The sequence below is a fragment of the Oncorhynchus tshawytscha genome, linkage group LG14 (genome assembly GCF_018296145.1).
Source record: "Oncorhynchus tshawytscha isolate Ot180627B linkage group LG14, Otsh_v2.0, whole genome shotgun sequence".
Lineage (NCBI taxonomy): Eukaryota > Metazoa > Chordata > Actinopteri > Salmoniformes > Salmonidae > Oncorhynchus > Oncorhynchus tshawytscha.
This window is the reverse complement of record NC_056442.1, coordinates 58,002,408-58,025,035: the sequence shown is the minus strand read 5'-3', so window position 1 is coordinate 58,025,035 and position 22,628 is coordinate 58,002,408. Positions and strand designations below refer to the sequence as shown.

Below are 22,628 nucleotides of genomic sequence, written 5' to 3'. Positions count from 1 at the left end.
GATGTGTTTTGTACAAGAGCACTAATACAAGCACTAAGTCATTCCTAAATGTGTTTGTTGCAGTCCATATTTGGGGGTGGGTGGGATTGCTGACTACAGGTAGAAGACAATAGTAATTTCTGCTAGCCTGCTAGATGGCGATATTTGACCAGTACTCCCATTTTTTTATTTTTTATCATCTGTTTACCTCTTAGTTTTGGGTGATGTCATTAGGAATCTAGGAGTGATGTCATTAGGAATCTAGCAGTGATGTCATTAGGAATCTAGCAGTGATGTCATTAGGAATCTAGCAGTGATGTCATTAGGAATCTAGCAGTGATGTCATTAGGAATCTAGCAGTGATGTCATTAGGAATCTAGCAGTGATGTCATTAGGAATCTAGCAGTGATGTCATTGGGGAGAATCTAGCAGTGATGGGGAGAATTTCATTGGGGAGAATCTAGCAGTGATGTCATTAGGAATCTAGCAGTGATGTCATTAGGAATCTAGCAGTGATGTCGTTCGCCCTCCACTACACCACTGGAATCTACCGTATAAATGCTTGAATGATGCAGTGATGTCATGAGGAATCTAGCAGTGATGTCATTAGGAATCTAGCAGTGATGTCATTAGAATCTAGCAGTGATGTCATGTGGGAATCAGTCTATACACATCATACTGGTCTGTGTTCTATAGGGGAGACCTGATGTGGTGAGTCACTGTCTATACAATCATAGCTGTGTTCTATAGGGGAGATACTGCATGTGGTGAGCCTCACTGTCTATACATCATACTGGTCTGTGATGTACTCATTGGTGAGAATCTACACATCATACTGGTCATTAGGAATCTACCAGTGATGTGAGCCTTCACTGTCTAGCTGGTCTGTGTTCATAGGGGGAGAACTGCATGTGGTGATGTCACTGTCTATACACATCATACTGGATGTGGTGGGGGGAATTTGGTACCGGTCTGTGTTCTACAGGGGGCGTGTGTATGTGGTGGGGGAGATGTACTGCATGTGGTGGAGACTGTCTATACACATCATACTGGTCTGTGTAGGGGAGACCTGTACTGCATGTGGTGAGCCTGTCTATACACATCATCACTGTCTATACACATCATACTGGTCTCTGTTCTGTTCTACAGGGGGGACGTGTGTACTATGGTACCTCTGTGTTGGGGAGCGTGTGTATGGTACCGGTCTGTGTAGGGGGAGACCTGTACTGCATGTGGTGAGCCTCGTCACTGTCTATACACATCATACTGGTCTGTGTTCTATAGGGGGAGACCTAACTGCATGTGGTGAGCCTCGTCACTGTCTATACACATCATACTGGTCTGTGTTCTACAGGGGGACGTGTGTATGGTACCGGTCTGTGTTCTAGGGGGAGACCTGTACTAAATGTGGTGAGCCTGTCACTGTCTATACACATCATACTGGTCTGTGTTCTAGGGGGGGGGAGACCTGTACTGCATGTGGTGAGCCTCGTCACTGTCTATACACATCATACTGGTCTGTGTTCTACAGGGGGGTGTATGGTACCGGTCTGTGTTCTACAGGGGGCGTGTGTATGGTACCGGTCTGTGTTCTACAGGGGACGTGTGTATGGTACCGGTCTGTGTTCTATAGGGGAGACCTGTACTGCATGTGGTGAGCCTCGTCACTGTCTATACACATCATACTGGTCTGTGTTCTACAGGGGGACGTGTGTATGGCATGTGAGTTCTACAGGGGGAGTATGGTACGGTCTGTGTACACATCATGGTACCGGTCTGTGTTCTACAGGGGGGGGGACATGTGTGATCACCGGTCTGTGTTCTACAGGGGGACGGGATGGACCGGAACTGCATGTGGTAGTCTGTGTTCTCAGGGGGTGTGTATGGTCACCGGTCTGTCTATACACATCATACCGGTCTGTGTTCTATAGGGGGGAGACCTGTACTGCATGTGGTGAGCCTCGTCACTGTCTATACACATCATACTGGTCTGTGTTCTACAGGGGGGGGATGGACCTGTCTGTGTTCTGCATGTGGTGAGCTGGTCTGTGTTCTGCAGGGGGAGACCTGTGTATATACATCATACTGGTCTGTGTTCTATAGGGGGAGACCTGTACTGCATGTGGTGAGCCTCGTCACTGTCTATACACATCATACTGGTCTGTGTTCTACAGGGGGACGTGTGTATGGTACCGGTCTGTGTTCTACAGGGGGACGTGTGTATGGTACCGGTCTGTGTTCTACAGGGGGAGACCTGTACTGCATGTGGTGAGCCTCGTCACTGTCTATACACATCATACTGGTCTGTGTTCTACAGGGGGGACGTGTGTATGGTACCGGTCTGTGTTCTACAGGGGGCGTGTGTATGGTACCGGTCTGTGTTCTACAGGGGGCGTGTGTATGGTACCGGTCTGTGTTCTACAGGGGGGGGACGTGTGTATGGTACCGGTCTGTGTTCTACAGGGGGGGTACGTGCATGTGGTCGTCACTGTCTATACACATACTGGTCTGTGTTCTACAGGGGCGTGTGTATGGTACCGGTCTGTGTTCTACAGGGGGGGCGTGTGTATGGTACCGGTCTGTGTTCTACAGGGGGACGTGTGTATGGTACCGGTCTGTGTTCTACAGGGGGCGTGTGTATGGTACCGGTCTGTGTTCTACAGGGGGACGTGTGTATGGTACCGGTCTGTGTTCTACAGGGGGACGTGTGTATGGTACCGGTCTGTGTTCTACAGGGGGCGGTGTATGGTACGGTCTGTGTTCTGCAGGGGGGACGTGTGTATGGTACCGGTCTGTGTTCTACACATGGTACTGGTCTGTGTTCTACAGGGGGACGTGTGTATGGTACCGGTCTGTGTTCTACCGGTCGTGTGTGGTACCGGTCTGTGTTCTACAGGGGGACGTGTGTATGGTACCGGTCTGTGTTCTACAGGGGGGACGTGTGTATGGTACCGGTCTGTGTTCTACAGGGGGACGTGTGTATGGTACCGGTCTGTGTTCTACAGGGGGGGGACGTGTGTATGGTACCGGTCTGTGTTCTACAGGGGGGCGTGTGTATGGTACCGGTCTGTGTTCTAGGGGGGGGCGTGTGTATGGTACCGGTCTGTGTTCTACGTGTGTATGGTACCGGTCTGTGTTCTACAGGGGGGGGCGTGTGTATGGTACCGGTCTGTGTTCTACAGGGGGACGTGTGTATGGTACCGGTCTGTGTTCTACAGGGGGACGTGTGTATGGTACCGGTCTGTGTTCTACAGGGGGGGGGGCGTGTGTATGGTACCGGTCTGTGTTCTACATCGGGGGGGACGTGTGTATGGTACCGGTCTGTGTTCTACAGGGGGGGGGACGGTCTGTGTTCTACAGGGTATGGTACCGGTCTGTGTTCTACAGGGGGGGCGTGTGTATGGTACCGGTCTGTGTTCTACAGGGGGACGTGTGTATGGTACCGGTCTGTGTTCTACAGGGGGGACGTGTGTATGGTACCGGTCTTGTTCTACAGGGGGGACGTGTGTATGGTACCGGTCTGTGTTCTACAGGGGGACGTGTGTATGGTACCGGTCTGTGTTCTACAGGGGGGCGTGTGTATGGTACCGGTCTGTGTTCTACAGGGGGACGTGTGTATGGTACCGGTCTGTGTTCTATGGGGGGCGTGTGTATGGTACCGGTCTGTGTTCTACAGGGGGCGTGTGTATGGTACCGGTCTGTGTTCTACAGGGGGACGTGTGTATGGTACCGGTCTGTGTTCTACAGGGGGGCGTGTGTATGGTACCGGTCTGTGTTCTACAGGGGGACGTGTGTATGGTACCGGTCTGTGTTCTACAGGGGGACGTGTGTATGGTACCGGTCTGTGTTCTACAGGGGGACGTGTGTATGGTACCGGTCTGTGTTCTACAGGGGGCGTGTGTATGGTACCGGTCTGTGTTCTACAGGGGGGCGTGTGTATGGTACCGGTCTGTGTTCTACAGGGGGACGTGTGTATGGTACCGGTCTGTGTTCTACGGGGGGGCGTGTGTATGGTACCGGTCTGTGTTCTACAGGGGGGACGTGTGTATGGTACCGGTCTGTGTTCTACAGGGGGGACGTGTGTATGGTACCGGTCTGTGTTCTACAGGGGGGGGACGTGTGTATGGTACCGGTCTGTGTTCTACAGGGGGACGTGTGTATGGTACCGGTCTGTGTTCTACAGGGGGACGTGTGTATGGTACCGGTCTGTGTTCTACAGGGGGACGTGTGTATGGTACCGGTCTGTGTTCTACAGGGGGGACGTGTGTATGGTACCGGTCTGTGTTCTACAGGGGGACGTGTGTATGGTACCGGTCTGTGTTCTACAGGGGGCGTGTGTATGGTACCGGTCTGTGTTCTACAGGGGGGACGTGTGTATGGTACCGGTCTGTGTTCTACAGGGGGCGTGTATGGTATGGTACCGGTCTGTGTTCTACAGGGGGCGTGTGTATGGTACCGGTCTGTGTTCTACAGGGGGCGTGTGTATGGTACCGGTCTGTGTTCTACAGGGGGACGTGTGTATGGTACCGGTCTGTGTTCTACAGGGGGACGTGTGTATGGTACCGGTCTGTGTTCTACAGGGGGGACGTGTGTATGGTACCGGTCTGTGTTCTACAGGGGGACGTGTGTATGGTACCGGTCTGTGTTCTACAGGGGGACGTGGGGTACGTCTGTGTAGGGGGACGTGTGTATGGTACCGGTCTGTGTTCTACAGGGGGGGACGTGTGGCCAATGCGTCGTCTGTGTTAGAGTTTGTAAATAATAATTTGTTCTAAAATGACTTGCCTAGTTAAAATAAAGGTTAAATAAAAATATATATTTAAAAAATACCTAAATAAATGCAAGTCCTGATATGTATTTGTCCTGCTTGTTCTTTGGCGTTTGGGGTTTTCTGGGCCTGGTTACCGTTCAGCACCTGGTGACAGGTGACATTAATGGGGCTTTATAGACAACATTGATTGATTGATTGATTGATTGATCTTGGACCACTTTCTTCTCCCCCATTGGGATCTGATTTACAAACCCAGGTTTTTAATTGAGTCAGCTAATGAATAAACTGACTTTTAATAATGAACGTTTTTATTAATGAAGTGGAATTTTTATAATTTTGTTATTGAATCTCTTCCTCTTCCAGGGATTTGGTGTTCATATGGAGTCGACTCCGCCTGCGGGTCAACCCTTCCAAACAGGCCTTCCTGGAAGAGAGTCATCGGTTGCTGCTGTCGGCCACCAACATCAGATCCATATTCTCTTTCATTAGAGTGATCCTTGCAGAGGTGAGCCAGGAACTCCTGTGATTGTTGATTTTAGTGCTGAAATTCCAGCTGCCATTTTGTTTGTTCAGATGTAATGGAGTTGTTGTGGTAGAGGATGATGTGAAAAGCTTATTTTTTGATTTGGGTTGTACCTCCGCTCAGGTGGCTTGGCTTAGGTCAGCGTTCTTCAGATGCTTGTTGAGGATTACTGTGCCGACTACAGAGATGAATAGAAGTCATGTCTTTGGTTTGTCCCACTGTTTCATCTGATTACTGTGCCGACTACAGAGATGAATAGAAGTCATGTCTTTGGTTTGTCCCACTGTTTCATCTGATTACTGTGCCGACTACAAAGATGAATAGAAGTCATGTCTTTGGTTTGTCCCACTGTTTCATCTGATTACTGTGCCGACTACAAAGATGAATAGAAGTCATGTCTTTGGTTTGTCCCACTGTTTCATCTGATTACTGTGCCGACTACAGAGATGAATAGAAGTCATGTCTTTGGTTTGTCCCACTGTTTCATCTGATTACTGTGCCGACTACAGAGATGAATAGAAGTCATGTCTTTTATTTTGGGGTTTTTGACTGAGAATTTGTGTTGAACTGACAAACAACATGAGCGTTGGACGAGTAACTGAAAGGTCGCAAGATCGAATCCCCGAGCTGACAAGGTACAACTCTGCCGTTCTGCCCCTGAACAAGGCAGTTAACCCAGTGTTCCCCGGTAAGGCCGACATTGAAAATAAGAATTTGTTCTTAACTGACTTGCCTACTAAAATAAATAAAAAATACCATCAGCTTAGCATGGTGCTGGGGTGCGACTCAAATGGGCCCCTATTTATGGTCCCTGGTTAAGAATAGCACACTACAGTATATAGGGAATAGGTTACTTGTTTTGGGACACAGCCCTGATCATGATTAGGCCGACTCGTCAGTATAATTGTTTGTTTTTCAGCCAAAAATAGACACCTTTTGGATTGGATTGGAACCTGGCGCTTTGGGTCAGATCACCTGTAAATAGAGCTCTTTGTCCACGCAGACCAGCGGTGTGTTTGGTGTCCAAATCAGGATGTGTGAGCAGAGAATAACCCCATTACCTACTGTGGAATATGGTGCTGGATCTTTGATGTTATGGGGCCGTTCTGCTTCCGCTGGACCTGACTGTGTGCCTAAAAATATATATATATAAATACATGTTTTTGTACAGCATGGGTAATTCACTGACCCCCTTCTGTTCTATTTCTGTTCTGCTCTCCCAGCTGGGAAAGGATGGTCTCCAGTTCTGTGTGGAGCTCTGCACCCACGCCCTCCAGACGAACCCCTGCGACGCCGCCACCAAGTCCCTCATCTACAAGACGGTAGCCTACCTCCTCCCCAACGACCTGGAGGTCTGCCGGGCCTGCGCCCTCCTCGTCTTCTTCCTGGAACGCACCGTGGAGGCCTACAAAACGGTGTTCCTCCTCTACACACACCCCGACCAGGAGTACCACGTCGAAGCCGGTCCCATCGGGAACCACATCCGCTTTGAGATCCTCCAGACCCTGAAGAGAGGTCTCTACTTCGATCCAGAGTTCTGGAACCTTTTGAATCTCCGGACCAACTGCCTGAAGCTGATGAGCGAGAAGAAGGCGGCGTTGGCACGGATGATGATGGAGGATGATGGGTGGGTGTCCAACTACTGCAGCACCGCCACCAAAGAGCCCTGTTGCAGCTGGAGCGCTGACCTGTCGAAGCGTGTGCAGCCTAAACATGTAGAGACTAAACCAGCACAGAAACACGTTCAGATTAAACCCTTTCACCAGGTAACAGCGCCCAAAAGGCGGTTCCAAAAAGAAGAGAAGAATCACGACTCGACGGCACCGGTGGCAGCCAAACGTGTCAAAGCTCAAAGGTTGGAAAAAACCTCTGTTGTCGAGTCGCAGCTGCTGCCTGTTAATCATGTGACGATGGCGAAAGCGAAGACTGAGAAGCTGGCTGAACCCCCTGTTGTCGAGGAACAACCTGTAATAAAAAGAAGAGGGAGGAAGCCTGGGCCGAAGCCGGGACCGCGGTCATCTGTCAAAACAACAGAGCCCTCAGCCGAGACCACCTCTGTCAGACGGTCCTTCAGACAACTGGACATGGCGCAGGAGAACCTGGCCAGGCAAGTCGGTCACAGACCACATAGGCACATGACCAGACTCTCTGAGAAGAAACCTCCCAAACGGAGGGGTAGGAAACCCCGGTGGCTCCTGGAGGGTACGTTCCAGGCTGAGAACAGTGCTCCCCGGAAGGGTCGCCGCCCGGGGAGGAAACCTCCACAGCAGAAGACCCAGCAGACACCAGTGGACAAGACCAATAAGACCTCTCGGTCTGGTGCCGCTGTCAAGGAAAGCACAACCAAACAAAAGAATGCCGTGACCTCACAAAATAAAATGGCGGCCGCTCATCTAACAGCTCCGAGGGAACAGGAAGGTAAACGTCAGAAGGAGATTCCTGCTACTAACCACCTACCAGCAGTATCTCCTGCTCATGACTCAAAGCTGGAGGTCTCCCTACCTGACAACGAAGTATTTGGGTTCTTCCATGAGGATTATCTCAGTAGGCAAGGACAGGTGACTCTAAACTGTGATAAATCTAAGGCACCAATCCAGGCACAGTATCGGGTGAAGGATAGACTCGGAGAGGTGTTTCTCCTTTCCGCTCAGAACGCCAGTCTCTTCATACAGCAGTTGCACAACTACGCCCAGACGCCTAAGGCGGAAGGTGTCACGTTGAACGCTGAAACCTGTTTGTTGAAAGCGACAGATGTCCGTCCCTCCCTAAACCAAAGTTGTCTGCCGTGTGACGCTTCGAGTGTATTTTACCAGACGTCTGCAGTGGAAATGGAAGTTGAGGTCTCCTCACAAACTGTCACTGCGATGGACATGACTTTCACACCACAAGGTGGCGCTGTTGAACACATCGGAACTCCCAAGAATGAGGACGGATTCTCTACCGATGCTCAGCAAACATGTATTCCATCTGTTCTCTCAGTGAATGTAATTGTTCCGAATAACACAAGTAGAAGAACAAATACATATGTAACTCATGTTCCAAGAGAACCAACGGAAGTTACGAATATTCCAAAAAAGCGAACTGCTTCTGAAGTCGGGGAGATTCTAGAATCGTCCAGGAAGTCCGAAGTTACCGACATTCTGAAAGAGGCTATGGATATAGCAAACATTGGTGTGGATGAAGCAATGGTGGGGACGGTGACACTGGCAGCGTCCCTGGAAAGGAAACTCGGGAGCTTGTTGTTCTTACTCCTTTCTGCTGGCTGGCTAATACCTCAATGGATGCGTTTGCTAGAGAGTTTGAAAAGTTTGCCAAGGGTCCGGATTCTGATGTTGTCGCAAAGCAGCAGTCGGTGACACCACAGACCACAGATGGTGTCTCGCGCAAAACGTTGGAGACGACATCGTCAACGGTGACACCACAGACCACAGATGGTGTCTCGCGCAAAACGTTTGAGAGGACATCGTCAACGGTTCCAAAAGTCATCCCTAAGACCGTCACAGACCCAGTGGTCCTTGAGGACACTACAAAAGTAACCAAAGTCACCCCACAGGACACTACAGACATCCAGGAAAACATGGACACTCGACACACCCAACAGGACATTAAAGGTTCCTCACAAAACACGGAGCCGGAGGATATCCCAATGGCCGCTGAGAGCTTCCCACGGCTCCCTGATGAGACCCGGCAGCTTGAGCACCCTCTGAAAGGCACTGTGGGTACTCCAGAGTTCCCTGTGGACTCGACACAGGACAATGACACCCCTCAGTTCACTGAAGACCCCCCACAGAATACACAGGACATAAGACACCTCACAGAGGACACCCTGAAAGTCACTTTCACTGAGGTCACCCCACAGGCTACTGAGGACCGCACAAAAGCCACTGTGGATACTCCAGAGGCTGTGGACACACTACCACAGAACATAGAGGAGGACAGCTCGGAGGGAATTGAGGATAGCCGGAAAGTTACTGTCGACAGCCAGGAAGTTACTGTCGACAGCCAGGAAGTTACTGTCGACAGCCAGGAAGTTACTGTCGACAGCCAGGAAGTTACTGTCGACAGCCAGGAAGTTACTGTCGACAGCCAGGAAGTCACTGTCGACACTGTAGACAGCCAGGAAGTCACTGTAGATACCTCTGAGCACATTGAGGACGCCCTACAAATACATAACACTGCAGACACCCTACAGCTCACAGTGGATGCCCCAATGGTCTCTGAAGAGCTCACCAAGGACACACGTGGTGCCACACAGAACAATGGGGACACGCCACAGCTCCATGAGGACACACCGGTCACTGAGGACACCCTAAGAGTCCCTGAAGAGATGTCACAGGAACCCAAAGACACCTCAAAGGTCAGCAGAGATACCCCAATGGTCTCTGAGGACACCCTTAAAGTACATGTGGATACTCAAAAGGTCCCAGAGGACACCCCACAGAACATACAAGTCAATGAAGACACCTCAATGGTTACTGAAGACACCCCACAGGACACACTGTACAATTCACTGGTCAACCCGAAAGTCACTGAAAGTGCTCACACTCCAAAGGTCACCCCAAGAGTCCCTGAAGACGCGTCACAGGACTCCGAAGACCCCTCAAAAGTCACTGAAAACTCTCCACAGAAAACACAGGACACCCCAACTGTCTCTGGGGATATCGGACAAACTCCTGGAGATGGCACCCCACAGGAAAATGAGAACAGCCCACTGGCATATCGCTGTAGTCTCTGCAACAAGGTTTTCAAAGGCAAACGTGTTATAGCCCACGCCATGTACCACTTCCGCAGGGACCAATGTATGTTCTGTAGGATGCTGTTCAAAAACGACCTGCTCGCTATGATGCATCTGTCCCAGCACATCGACAAGTTGAAAAAAGGAAACCTACCGCCTGATATTGAGGAGGTCCGTGAGAACTGTAAAGCTGGGATGTCAGACACGCCTGAACGCTCAACGCAGAGGGGGAGACGGGGACGCAAGAGGATCCCTGTAAACTCCACAGAGTCAACACCTCCAGATTACAGGAAGCTACGGTCCACCAATAGGATCTCCTCTATAAACTCCTCTGAGTTGACTCCACCGGATCGCAGGAAGCTACGGTCTAACCCTAATCTACTGTCGACCAATAGGCTCTCAACTGACTCTCAACCTTCACCAGATACTAAACTTGCAACAGAAGAGTCTGAAGGCAAGCAGTGGACACAGAGGGTCAATGGACAGAGGGGCAGAAGACGAGTTAAGGTTGAAGGAACTGAGGGTGATGGTGATACTCAGGCAGAGGAACAAGAAAAGATCAGTAGGAGGCAAGAGGAGGAGCACTCGGCTCTGGAACAGAGGGAAGAACCCGTGGAGATCTCTACTTCTCTGGCGAAGACATCGACAGGTGAACAAGGGGGAACCTGCTCCTCTCCTCTGAAACAGTTTTTGGAAGAAGAGGAGAAACCCTGTTCCTCGGTAAAGACCATGGAGGACAACACAGAATCTCAGGCTGTATCGGTAACACAGGGCAGGCTTTCAGTTTCACCTCTAGAGACCTCAGTTCAGGGTAAGGAGACTCCCGGCATCTGCCCTGTGGAGGGATGCACAGAGATATTCACTGGAAAACGGCGTTCTCTCCTCGGACATATTCTGGACGATCACCGCGGCGACGCCAAACCCTTGGAAACGACGTTCCTTCACGGGAATGGCAAATGCAATATTTGCAAGAAACCTGTTTTGACTTTGCAGCATTACCAGCACCACATTTTATGGCACAAAGGAATTCCCAGGCATCCCTGTCTACATGATGGATGTAAAGCCCGGTTCAGTGCAGCGACAGAAATGAGGAACCACGCGAAGACCCATCAGCCGCTCCTGGCAGTGTGCTGCTTCCCAGGTTGTCGGGAGCGCTTGGCTTGTCTTCCGGAGCTGAACCGCCACGAACAAGAGCACTATCGTCTTCCAAAGGAAGGGAAGGATGAATCGGTTTCCTCTACCCTTGTCACCAATACCACCTCTGTTAACGTGATTAAACCGTGTAAGACGAGGAGGAATAAGCTACAGAAGATGCAGGGTGTTAAGAGACGATGGCCTCTTAGAGAAAAGGAGGGATCGGCAACTGACCTCACTACTACTGTAAAGGTAACCAGGAAGTATGACTTGACCAAGATGTTAAAGAAAACACAGGTCGTAAAGAAACGGCATGTTCATAGAGACAAGGATCCTCGTACTACTGACCCCTCTACCGTCTCTCTAAAGGTAACAAATACGTTGAGGAAATTGCAGGTTAAGAGGAAATCGTGTGTTGGTAAGAAAATGGACGCTCCAAACACTCCCGTCACCACGTCCAATGAAAAAGCTGAGCAAGCGAGCAAGAAGTTAAAAATGATTCAAAAGGTAAAGAAAGCGTGGGCTGTAAAGAGACAGAACGTTAGCGAAGACAATTATGCCCCAACTGGTCCAACCACCTCCACCACGATTACCGCCACTGAAAAAGTTACCGAAAAGCTAAAAATCATAAACAAGTTGAAGAAAATGAGAGTTATTAAGAAACCGAACGTTAGCAAAGAAAAGGATACCCAACTGGATCCAGCCACCGACACAAAAGTGACAGAAAAGTTAAAGAAAACGCAACTTGTAAAGAAACCGAGTGTTGGAAAAGACCCCAGGAAGATGTCAAGCGTTAGCACAGACGAGGACACCCAACCTGTTCCTCCCACCGTCACTCCGAAAGTCAGCGAGAAGTTACCCGTGGTGACCGAGAAGTTAAAGAAAACACAAGTTCTAAAGAAACAAAGAGTTATCAAGGAATCCAAGAGGCCTGTTGGCAAAGAACCCAGGAAGACCTCCAAAAAACCTGTGAAGTCAAAGACCTCTGGTCCAGAGAAACATGAAGTCACAGAAGAAGTAGGAAGTACATCAAAGGAAGAAGATGATAAACCATTGGTGGAAACATCAGACTCAACAGCTAGCAGTGTCTGTGACCAGAAGATGGTTAACGGACACTTAAAGGACCTCCCTAAAGAATCGCCAAAATACCAGAGAAGTCTTAAAACAAGTACAGTTTCCAAATCCAAGAAATGTGACCCACGAAACCATAAACCTGCTACTCCCAAAGCCCCTACAAATACCCCCAAAGCCCCTACAAATACTCCCAAAGCCCCTACAAATACCCCCAAAGCCCCTACAAATACCCCCAAAGCCCCTACAAATACCCCCAAAGCCCCTACAAATACCCCCAAAGCCCCTATCAAGGAGGAAGCGAAAAACTCAACTTTCTTTGGGAAGATTAACAACAGGCCATACATCCGGCCTCCACCCACGGCCTACCTAGACGAGCGGTACACCACCATGCCAAAACGCAGGAAAGAGATGTCCTGGACCCCTCGCTTCTCTCCGGTGCGCCCAGACCTCGTGGTGGAGGCGTCGGGGACCACGGCGACACCGTCCGTCCGTAGGCAGCGCTGTGCCAAGTGTTTCTTGTCCTTCGACAGTGGAGAAGAGTTGCAGACGCACGTCTCGCTGAAGAAGTGTACAACCCTTTTCGGCTTCGACTCAGACGAGGACAGTAAGTATAACATTGTAAACCTCCTGTAGTAGATTATATGTCTGGTAAACCTCCTGTAGTAGATTATATGTCTGGTAAACCTCCTGTAGTAGATTATGTGTCTGGTAAACCTCCTGTAGTAGATTATGTGTCTGGTAAACCTCCTGTAGTAGATTATGTGTCTGGTAAACCTCCTGTAGTAGATTATGTGTCTGGTAAACCTCCTGTAGTAGATTATGTGTCTGGTAAACCTCCTGTAGTAGATTATGTGTCTGGTAAACCTCCTGTAGTAGATTATGTGTCTGGTAAACCTCCTGTAGTAGATTATGTGTCTGGTAAACCTCCTGTAGTAGATTATGTGTCTGGTAAACCTCCTGTAGTAGATTATATGTCTGGTAAACCTCCTGTAGTAGATTATGTGTCTGGTAAACCTCCTGTAGTAGATTATGTGTCTGGTAAACCTCCTGATTAGTAGATTATGTGTCTGGTAAACCTCCTGTAGTAGATTATGTGTCTGGTAAACCTCCTGTAGTAGATTATGTGTCTGGTAAACCTCCTGTAGTAGATTATGTGTCTGGTAAACCTCCTGTAGTAGATTATGTGTCTGGTAAACCTCCTGTAGTAGATTATGTGTCTGGTAAACCTCCTGTAGTAGATTATGTGTCTGGTAAACCTCCTGTAGTAGATTATGTGTCTGGTAAACCTCAAACTGTAGATTATGTGTCTGGTAAACCTCCTGTAGTAGATTATGTGTCTGGTAAACCTCCTGTAGTAGATTATGTGTCTGGTAAACCTCCTGTAGTAGATTATGTGTCTGGTAAACCTCCTGTAGTAGATTATGTGTCTGGTAAACCTCCTGTAGTAGATTATGTGTCTGGTAAACCTCAAACTGTAGTAGATTATGTGTCTGGTAAACCTCCTGTAGTAGATTATGTGTCTGGTAAACCTCCTGTAGTAGATTATGTGTCTGGTAAACCTCCTGTAGTAGATTATGTGTCTGGTAAACCTCCTGTAGTAGATTATGTGTCTGGTAAACCTCAAAGTGTAGTAGATTATGTGTCTGGTAAACCTCCTGTAGTAGATTATGTGTCTGGTAAACCTCAAAGTGTAGTAGATTATGTGTCTGGTAAACCTCAAAGTGTAGTAGATTATGTGTCTGGTAAACCTCAAACTGTAGTAGATTATGTGTCTGGTAAACCTCAAAGTGTAGTAGATTATGTGTCTGGTAAACCTCAAAGTGTAGTAGATTATGTGTCTGGTAAACCTCAAAGTGTAGTAGATTATGTGTCTGGTAAACCTCAAAGTGTAGTAGATTATGTGTCTGGTAAACCTCCTGTAGTAGATTATGTGTCTGGTAAACCTCCTGTAGTAGATTATGTGTCTGGTAAACCTCCTGTAGTAGATTATGTGTCTGGTAAACCTCCTGTAGTAGATTATGTGTCTGGTAAACCTCCTGTAGTAGATTATGTGTCTGGTAAACCTCCTGTAGTAGATTATGTGTCTGGTAAACCTCCTGTAGTAGATTATGTGTCTGGTAAACCTCCTGTAGTAGATTATGTGTCTGGTAAACCTCCTGTAGTAGATTATGTGTCTGGTAAACCTCCTGTAGTAGATTATGTGTCTGGTAAACCTCCTGTAGTAGATTATGTGTCTGGTAAACCTCAAAGTGTAGTAGATTATGTGTCTGGTAAACCTCCTGTAGTAGATTATGTGTCTGGTAAACCTCCTGTAGTAGATTATGTGTCTGGTAAACCTCAAAGTGTAGTAGATTATAGAAATTATTTTTCCCCCTCCATATTGTTTGTATGCTGAAAGCTCCAGATGTTGTATGCTGATTTATGGTTTGTGATTTACTATTGTTTCAGGTAGCTCGTGAAAGCTGATAGACAAGAGGACATGTTTGGATGTGCTGCTAGGGAAGGGGGGGGTGTGGGGGCTGTTGAACCCCCTCCGAAACCTGCTAGGAGTGTTGAACCCCTTTCGACCCTGCTACCTTACTGAGGGACGACCAGGGTTTACAGTCTAACATGACTTGCTGGCTAGTCTGGGACAGCCATGCCAGGCCTCCCCTTGTGACTGAGGCTGGCAATCTGAGGCGGCTACAACAGGAGACGCCTCTCAACCCTGCTACCCTTTTATCGAAGAGGATTCTTAAAGTGTTAACTCTTTTACATGACTTGCTGACTAGCCTGGGATGTGACTGAAGTTGGCCGGTTGGCTACAGCAGAAGACGGAGAACAGTGAAAGGGTTGTGACCATTCTTCCATGTTCTGTCTCCCATGGTCATAGGAGTGACCTACGACCTTTGAACCCTGACCTCAAATCCAAAGTTCAAGGGGTCTTTTGGGCTGACCGATTTTGATTCGTCGACCAGGAAGCGTCAACCAGGAAGCGTCTCTAAACTAAAGCCTGAAGGACTTATGAGGCGGACACTATGAGACCTGGCCGGATAGTTAATATATTCTTTGTTTTTATTTGTTTTTGACCGTATTTACTTTGGATTGAAGAAGTGCCTGGAATCCAACCTGCTACTTCCTGCTTCTCTTCTATTGGTCAATGGTCCAGGGGTTTCCTCCCAATTTGGCATCTTATTCCCTCTATAGTGCACTACCCTATGTGAGCCCTGGTCAAAAGCAGTGTACTATTAAAAGGGAATCATTTGGGCCACGGAGACTTATTGCCGGGGTCAAGGAATGACGAAGATGTGAGAACTGATGTTATGCAGGGATGTTAACTATACAAAATGTTCAAATATTTAACACACACTAACAAATTTTATTTTATATTGCTCATCTTTTTGCTATTGCACTTGTCACTTAAACCCAAAACCCTCCCTAGTGAGTTTAACCAGTCAAACTGCCAAGAGGAAAGAGGCTCCAAAACCTCTTCTATGGATTATATGTCTACGACCCACAATGCAACAACGTGTATATTTAGATATCGTGTTGTTAGGCAACCGGTAACTGTCCAAATAAAGGAAACCCTTGAGTAAATGAGGGGATACAGAAGTTTATATATGTGTGGGGTGCCATTTTCCTGGCATGGGTCCAGGTCCACTTGTAGAATCTATGTCAAGGTGCATTGAAGCTGTTCTGGCAGCTCGTGGTGACACCTATTTAAGAAATTTATGTAGGTGTTTCCTTTATTTTGGCAGTTACATGTATTTGATCCAATTTGAACCAGTTATGATTTTTGATTTTTTTTTTTACTATTGATCCTCTGTGACTAAATTCTGTTCATTGAGAGCATGCTCCTGTGATTGGATACTCTTTTTTTATAACTTAATATTATTTTATATATATTTTTTTGGCTTCTTGGGGTCCAGCCCCTGACTCACACCAATTGACCCATCACATTTATTTATTATGCAGTTTATTTTATTAAATCAGTTACCCAATCAAGGCAGGGCCCCGCACAGTTACCTGCCGCCTCCTCCTCTCCCCTGTCTGATAATTAGCAGAGCGGCAGCAGGCTGTCTAAAACTCATTGACAGCGGGCTCCTGAATCCTCCTGTGGTTGGCGGTTGCAGTAAATAAATATCTCTATCTAATATATACTGTATAGAAGTGTCTTGCCCCCCCCCCCCACAGGCCTGGGCCCAGGGGCTTCAGCCCCGGTAAGCCCCTGCATTAATCCGGCCCTGTATGTAGGGAACAGGTTGCCATTTGAGACCATTGTGTCTGCAATGTGCAAAGTGTCTTTCATTTCCATATTACTGCTTAAATTTACTATAATACAAAACAATAACCTGTTTGAACATATTTTTCCATCAGGACTAAACAACAACATCAACAACCTGTTTGTTTTTTTTGTATTATATGTGACTTTAATCCATATTATAGTTTAATGCACATTTTTAGTTTCACTCTTTGTATATCTGTCTGGGATGAGTTGACGCGATGTCAGTCGGTCTCCACACAACCAGAACTACGCTGTCAGCTGTTGTTCAATGTATGTCCCTGTCCCAAACGGTTCCTTGTGTACTACTTGGGACCAGGGACCCCATTTGGGTTAACTATAAGGAATAGGCCAGGGGCCCCATTTGGGTTAACTATAAGGAATAGGCCAGGGGCCCCATTTGGGTTAACTATAAGGAATAGGCCAGGGGCCCCATTTGGGTTAACTATAAGGAATAGACCAGGGGCCCATTTGGGTTAACTATAAGGAATAGGCCAGGGGCCCCATTTGGGTTAACTATAAGGAATAAGCCAGGGTGCTACTTGGGACTCATATTGTATAAAAGAGGTTAGGAACTTGTTACGTGTATTAATCTGACCCATCTGTCCCCAACCAACATCGCTGCGTTCAGAAACCAGTGTGTTGATATTGTCTATTGCTCAACACATGGAAGAGACTAAACGCTTCTATGAGCTTCTGACATCACTTTCTTTTTTTTTTTTTTTTTGAAAAGAGAAATATCTATTGTGATGTCAGCGAGGCGGCAGCCCACCGGGCGGTGACTGACTGTTCTACTGAACCCAACAGAACAGTGGCAGCAGGTGTAATGTATTATTCACATGGGGTTTTTTCTATTTGGCTCCTGTAAATATGTGATGTTCGAATGGCTTATTATTTACTGGGTGTTTTGAAACGGGTTTATAGATCATCAAGTTCTTGGTGTAAAATAATAAAAACACATGTTATTAAACTGGTAGAAGTCGACCGAGTCTGTTTTTATTTATCAGGAGTTACCAGTTCATGCATAAGGTAGGGAAGAACCGTGTCAAGGTGTGATCACTGTGGGGTGGGCCCTCTTTTTTTCTCAATTCATCTTTCATTGATTCCTTGTATCTTCCTCTCCTTGCCTCCCTTCTCAAAAGGCATTAGCTGTGTTTGAGTGGATCGATACCGTAATATATTGTGGGTAAATTGACTGATAGTGATTTATGATGCCATGGGGTTTTATGTACATCAGTCACTTAGCTTAGTTTGACATTTCAGGTGACTGCTAACATACGGACTTGTTTTAACATGCTTATCCCATGGCTCATTTATTTGATTTTGAATTTTTAGGACCTCCTTTTTATGTGGATATAAAAACAAAAAATAGATAAAATAGTGAATTTGGTCTTTACTACTATAGCCCACAGAAACCGATTGAATCACACAAATCACCAAAAAGACAGTCCAATAAATCATAAGGAATAATGTTTAAGGTTTTGAAGTGTCTGTATATCTCGGAGATCTAAGAAAGCTCAGGTTATATTAGGTTGTTGGACACATTTAACCCCTTGTTATTTTTGTTGACACAACTGCCTCCATTCATCCATTCATTTGTATGGGTTACCTTCATGACGCCATCATGAGTCATCTTTCCATAGAGTGGTCTGAACGCTACTAGTTTTGTAGGCCAAACCGTTCAGACGCTACAAACACTTTTGTGATATCTCATGGTCTAACCGCTGTAGCTCGGGCCACCTTCCACCACAGATGTGGAAGACACAGACAGGCAGATTGAGACACAGCCCATGCAAAAACATTTCTCTAACTTCATCTGACAGATTTGGCTGGGGATGTTATTTAGATTGACACGAGGGGTGCGTCAATAGATTTAAGGATTTCTGTTAAAGCCAGAACACTTGTCATATTTATTAGACCCGTGTAGTTCCACGCTTTGTCCACAGAAGGTGCTGTTGCAGACTTTTACAGTAAGGATTCACTAGTTACCACAGCCACAAATATTTTTTTAGACTTCATTTAAAGGTTTAAGCATAAGGTTAGCATTGTGCTTAAGGTTATGTTTAAACCCAGATTTTAAGAAATTGTAGGAATAGTCAAGAGTTTAGCCATAATTATGACTTTGTGGCTGTGGTATCTAGGAACGACCACTAAAAGAGCCGTGGGGGGACGTCATCATCAGTGGTCAAGAAATCAGGCACCCCCGCCTGATTTCTCGACCACTGATGATGACGTCCCCCCCACGGCTCTTGTAGCCATAGCAGCCGAACACGACAACGGTCGTAAACACACAACAACAAAAAACGGATACCAGAAATATTTTTCTCACTGAAGAGATCTTTACAAAGGAATATTACCTTTAGTTTTGTTGTTGTTTTGTTTTACCTGACAACGCCAACTGTACGTAAAAACTAGCTAAGGTCGCTAGCAGCGCCTAAATTGTATGCTAGCTAGTTTCGCTAACTAACGTTAGCTAGATACATTGTATTGCTAGCTAGGTTAGCCTAGCTTGTTAACATTGTCTAGCCGCTATCTTTTGCAGTTTGTGAAAAATACTAAACATAATAATAGTTTACTAGTGTAGTTTAGCAAGGAAATTTACCTGCTAATGTTATTAGCTAGTTCTAGCTAACGTTACAAGCTGGCCAATATTTTATATGGCTTTTAAATAGTTAGGATTTAAAAAAAATCTTAACACTTTGTTCTAGCTAGCTAATTTGTGTAGGTAGGTAAAGTAAACACAATGATATAGTTAGAGAAACAACAAGTACACTCACTAGTACTAGCTGTGGCTAGTGTTTTTAGTTTGACAATCCGACGATGTCAAAGAATGCCACTTTTATTGGCCCCTAGGCCTAAACTCATGCAGCTGTATGGTGATAATGAGCTGAAATGCCGAATAGAGGCATTTGATCCATTCAGAATCGCTGCTACATGAATCTTTTCCGACAATTATCTGAGTTTGGACAGCAATGTTTAGTCTGATGGCGAATTGTTGCAACTGGTTGAAACGCTGGCGGCAGCCCGCAAGGTGAGTGCATGAAGTATCATCCCATGTGTAACTCTGTGTTGTTGTATCTGTCGAACTGCTATGCTTTATCTTGGCCAGGTCGCAGTTGCAAATGATGACTTGTTCTCAACTAGCCTACCTGGTGAAATAAAATAAATAAAAAATCTGACTACTAGTTAGCTAACGGAAGTTAAATTGTCTGGTTTTGTATTTAAATATTCACATTATTTTTGATGTATTGGCTATTTGATTTGTGAATGGGGTACCAGTGCTGCCAGCCATCCACCCAGTTCACCCCATGTCAGAATCTGTGATTACATAGAATGTCTTGTTCGCTATATATCACCCAACAGAGATGTGTGGTTTATAGCATGCTGCTGCCTGATTACCGGGTAGTCATGTAACCAGTGACTAAGGTGCTAAACTACAGCCACTTTTGGCAGCTGTCACTCCTTAAAACTGCAGAAGTACCCCCCCCTCTCTCCGGGGTGGATTAAAAAGGCATAAACCCCAGGGCTGTTATTCTGTATGTTCTCTTTCATTCTGTTTGATTTCATGACATGCCTATTCTTACTATAACATATATGTGTGTTGTTGACTGTGATAAAGGCACAGGATCGTAGGCAGTGTGTGAGTTTCAAGTTTGGGGGAAGCTTATTTTCACTATAAAAATGCACTTTTTTATTATTAATAAGCATTCGTAGCATCATTACATTTGCATACTGATGTAAGATAATGTGATGAGTAGATTGGATAGTCATAATTTAGGCTGATAATATAACCCAATCACTGTTGGCAAAAAAACAAAAAAGTTCAACGCATGGCTGACAGTGTATAGTGTGGAGTAGGCCTAGGTTATAGGCCCGGGTTCCCCAACTTGTGGCCGGAAGGTGGTTTTATTTGGACCCCCAAATTCTTCCCCCCCCCCCTCCATTGTTGGACATAAGACTGTAAAAACACCCAGGAAATCGGCTCCAAGTAATTTTTTATTTAAGGAATATGTTCCCAATTATTCCCACCATAATAGATGATCCTATGATCCTGTACAAATGTAATCAGGGTTTGAAATTATTATTTTAGTCAAACATTATATCTGTTTGGGCTTCTTGTAGTCAATTTGCAGTCTACAAATGATGAGTAATTAGGTTCAGGCCATCCGCTCCAGAAAAAACCCTGTCCCTCAGCTGAATCTGGTTGATGATCCCTGCTATAGGCTAAGTTTCTGCTATAGGCTATAGGCTAAGTTTCTGCTATAGGCTATAGGCTACGTTTCTGCTATAGGCTATAGGCTACGTTTCTGCTATAGGCTATAGGCTACGTTTCTGCTATAGGCTATAGGCTACGTTTCTGCTATAGGCTATAGGCTACGTTTCTCTGCTAGACCCTCTCAGGACCCTCTGTTAGCAAGTCAATGTCTCTGATGTTAGCATTTCTGCACAAGACCAATGTCTCTGATGTTAGCATTTACACACAAAACCAATGTCTCTGATGTTAGCATTTACAGCACAAAACCAATGTCTCTGATGTTAGCATTTACAGCACAAAACCAATGTCTCTGATGTTAGCATTTACAGCACAAAACCAATGCAAGTCAATGTCTCTGATGTTAGCATTTACAGCACAAAAAACCTGATGTAAGCCAATGTCTCTGATGTTAGCATTTACAAACAAAACCAATTTGTATAGATTTTTTAACTCATAATGTTTTCATTGTCAGCACAAAACCAATGAAAACAACAGATTGTCAATGTCTCTGATGTTACATTTATAGCACAAATGGAAATGAAATGTGAAAAATGTAACATCAGAGACATTGGATGTGTAAATCTAACATCAAGACATTCTCTGATGTTGGCATTTACAGCTAACAAAACCAATGTCTCTGATGTTAGCATTTAAAGCTAACAAATTGATACATTGGTTTTGTGCTGTAAATGCTAACATCACATGACTTACATTGGTTTTGATGCTTAAATTTAACATCAAAACATTGACTTCATTGTCTCTGTAAATGTTAGCATTTACATGCTAACATCAAACATTGACAATTGGTTTTGTGCTGTAAATGCTAACATCAGTGACATTGGTTTTGTGCTGTAAATGCTAACATCAGAGACATTGACTTACATTGGTTTTGTGCTGTAAATGCTAACATCAGAGACATTGACTTACATTGGTTTTGTGCTGTAAATGCTAACATCAGAGACATTGACTTACATTGGTTTTGTGCTGTAAATGCTAACATCAGAGACATTGACTTACATTGGTTTTGTGCTGTAAATGCTAACATGACATGACTTGCATTCAGAGACATTGACACAAAACTTTGTGCTGTAAATGCTAACATCAGAGACATTGACTTGCATTGGTTTTGTGCTGTAAATGCTAACATCAGAGACATTGACTTACATTGGTTTTGTGCTGTAAATGCTAACATCAGAGACATTGACTTACATTGGTTTTGTGCTGTAAATGCTAACATCAGAGACATTGACTTGCATTGGTTTTGTGCTGTAAATGCTAACATCAGAGACATTGACTTACATTGGTTTTGTGCTGTAAATGCTAACATCAGAGACATTGACTTACATTGGTTTTGTGCTGTAAATGCTAACATCAGAGACATTGACTTACATTGGTTTTGTGCTGTAAATGCTAACATCAGAGACATTGGTTTTGTGCTGTAAATGCTAACATCAGAGACATTGACTTACATTGGTTTTGTGCTGTAAATGCTAATAAGATGGAGACAGTGACAAACTATCCATTTAAGGCCACATCTCAGGCCATTCATTGTGTAAATACCTTCATTATGCAAAACATTTTAATAAATGAATGAAAAAGATAAGCACCAAATAAGATCTGGAAGTGATATGGTGTTCATCTTCCTGTTGGTGTTGAGGCATACAGCTGGCTCTACACAACCAATGGGGTGGGTGGGTTTATCTGGTGAACAGCTGGCTCTACACAACCAATGGGGTGGGTGGGTTTATCTGGTGAACAGCTGGCTCTACACAACCAATGGGGTGGGTGGGTTTATCTGGTGAACAGCTGGCTCTACACAACCAATGGGGTGGGTGGGTTTATCTGGTGAACAGCTGGCTCTACACAACCAATGGGGGGTGTTTATCTGGTGAACAG

General features: G+C 45.8%; 3 protein-coding genes across 4 annotated transcripts in view; all 3 read left to right on the top strand.

Moving 5' to 3' along the window:
- The window catches only part of LOC112218996 (ryanodine receptor 1-like), a gene marked incomplete in the record, with an annotated part of 309,682 nt that overhangs the window by 166,791 nt on the left and 120,263 nt on the right, over window positions 1-22,628 (top strand).
- znf654 (zinc finger protein 654) lies at window positions 8,246-17,461 on the top strand. Of its 2 annotated transcripts, XM_042297740.1 has the most exons (3): window positions 8,246-12,280; window positions 12,314-12,820; window positions 14,665-17,461. In XM_042297740.1, exons 1-3 carry the CDS (start codon window positions 8,551-8,553, stop codon window positions 14,673-14,675), a joined length of 4,248 nt encoding a protein of 1,415 aa, XP_042153674.1. In that variant the 5' UTR covers window positions 8,246-8,550; the 3' UTR covers window positions 14,676-17,461. The 2 variants fall into 2 exon arrangements, with proteins under 2 accessions (XP_042153674.1, XP_042153673.1); XM_042297739.1 differs by having other exon boundaries at window positions 8,246-12,820.
- arl13b (ADP-ribosylation factor-like 13b) overlaps window positions 18,708-22,628 on the top strand; it is a 28,720-nt gene continuing 24,799 nt past the window's right edge. The window contains exon 1 of the mRNA XM_042297744.1: window positions 18,708-19,508. Within this exon, the coding sequence (XP_042153678.1) occupies window positions 19,450-19,508 (59 nt within the window). The 5' untranslated portion in view covers window positions 18,708-19,449. The remainder of the gene's footprint in view (window positions 19,509-22,628) is intronic.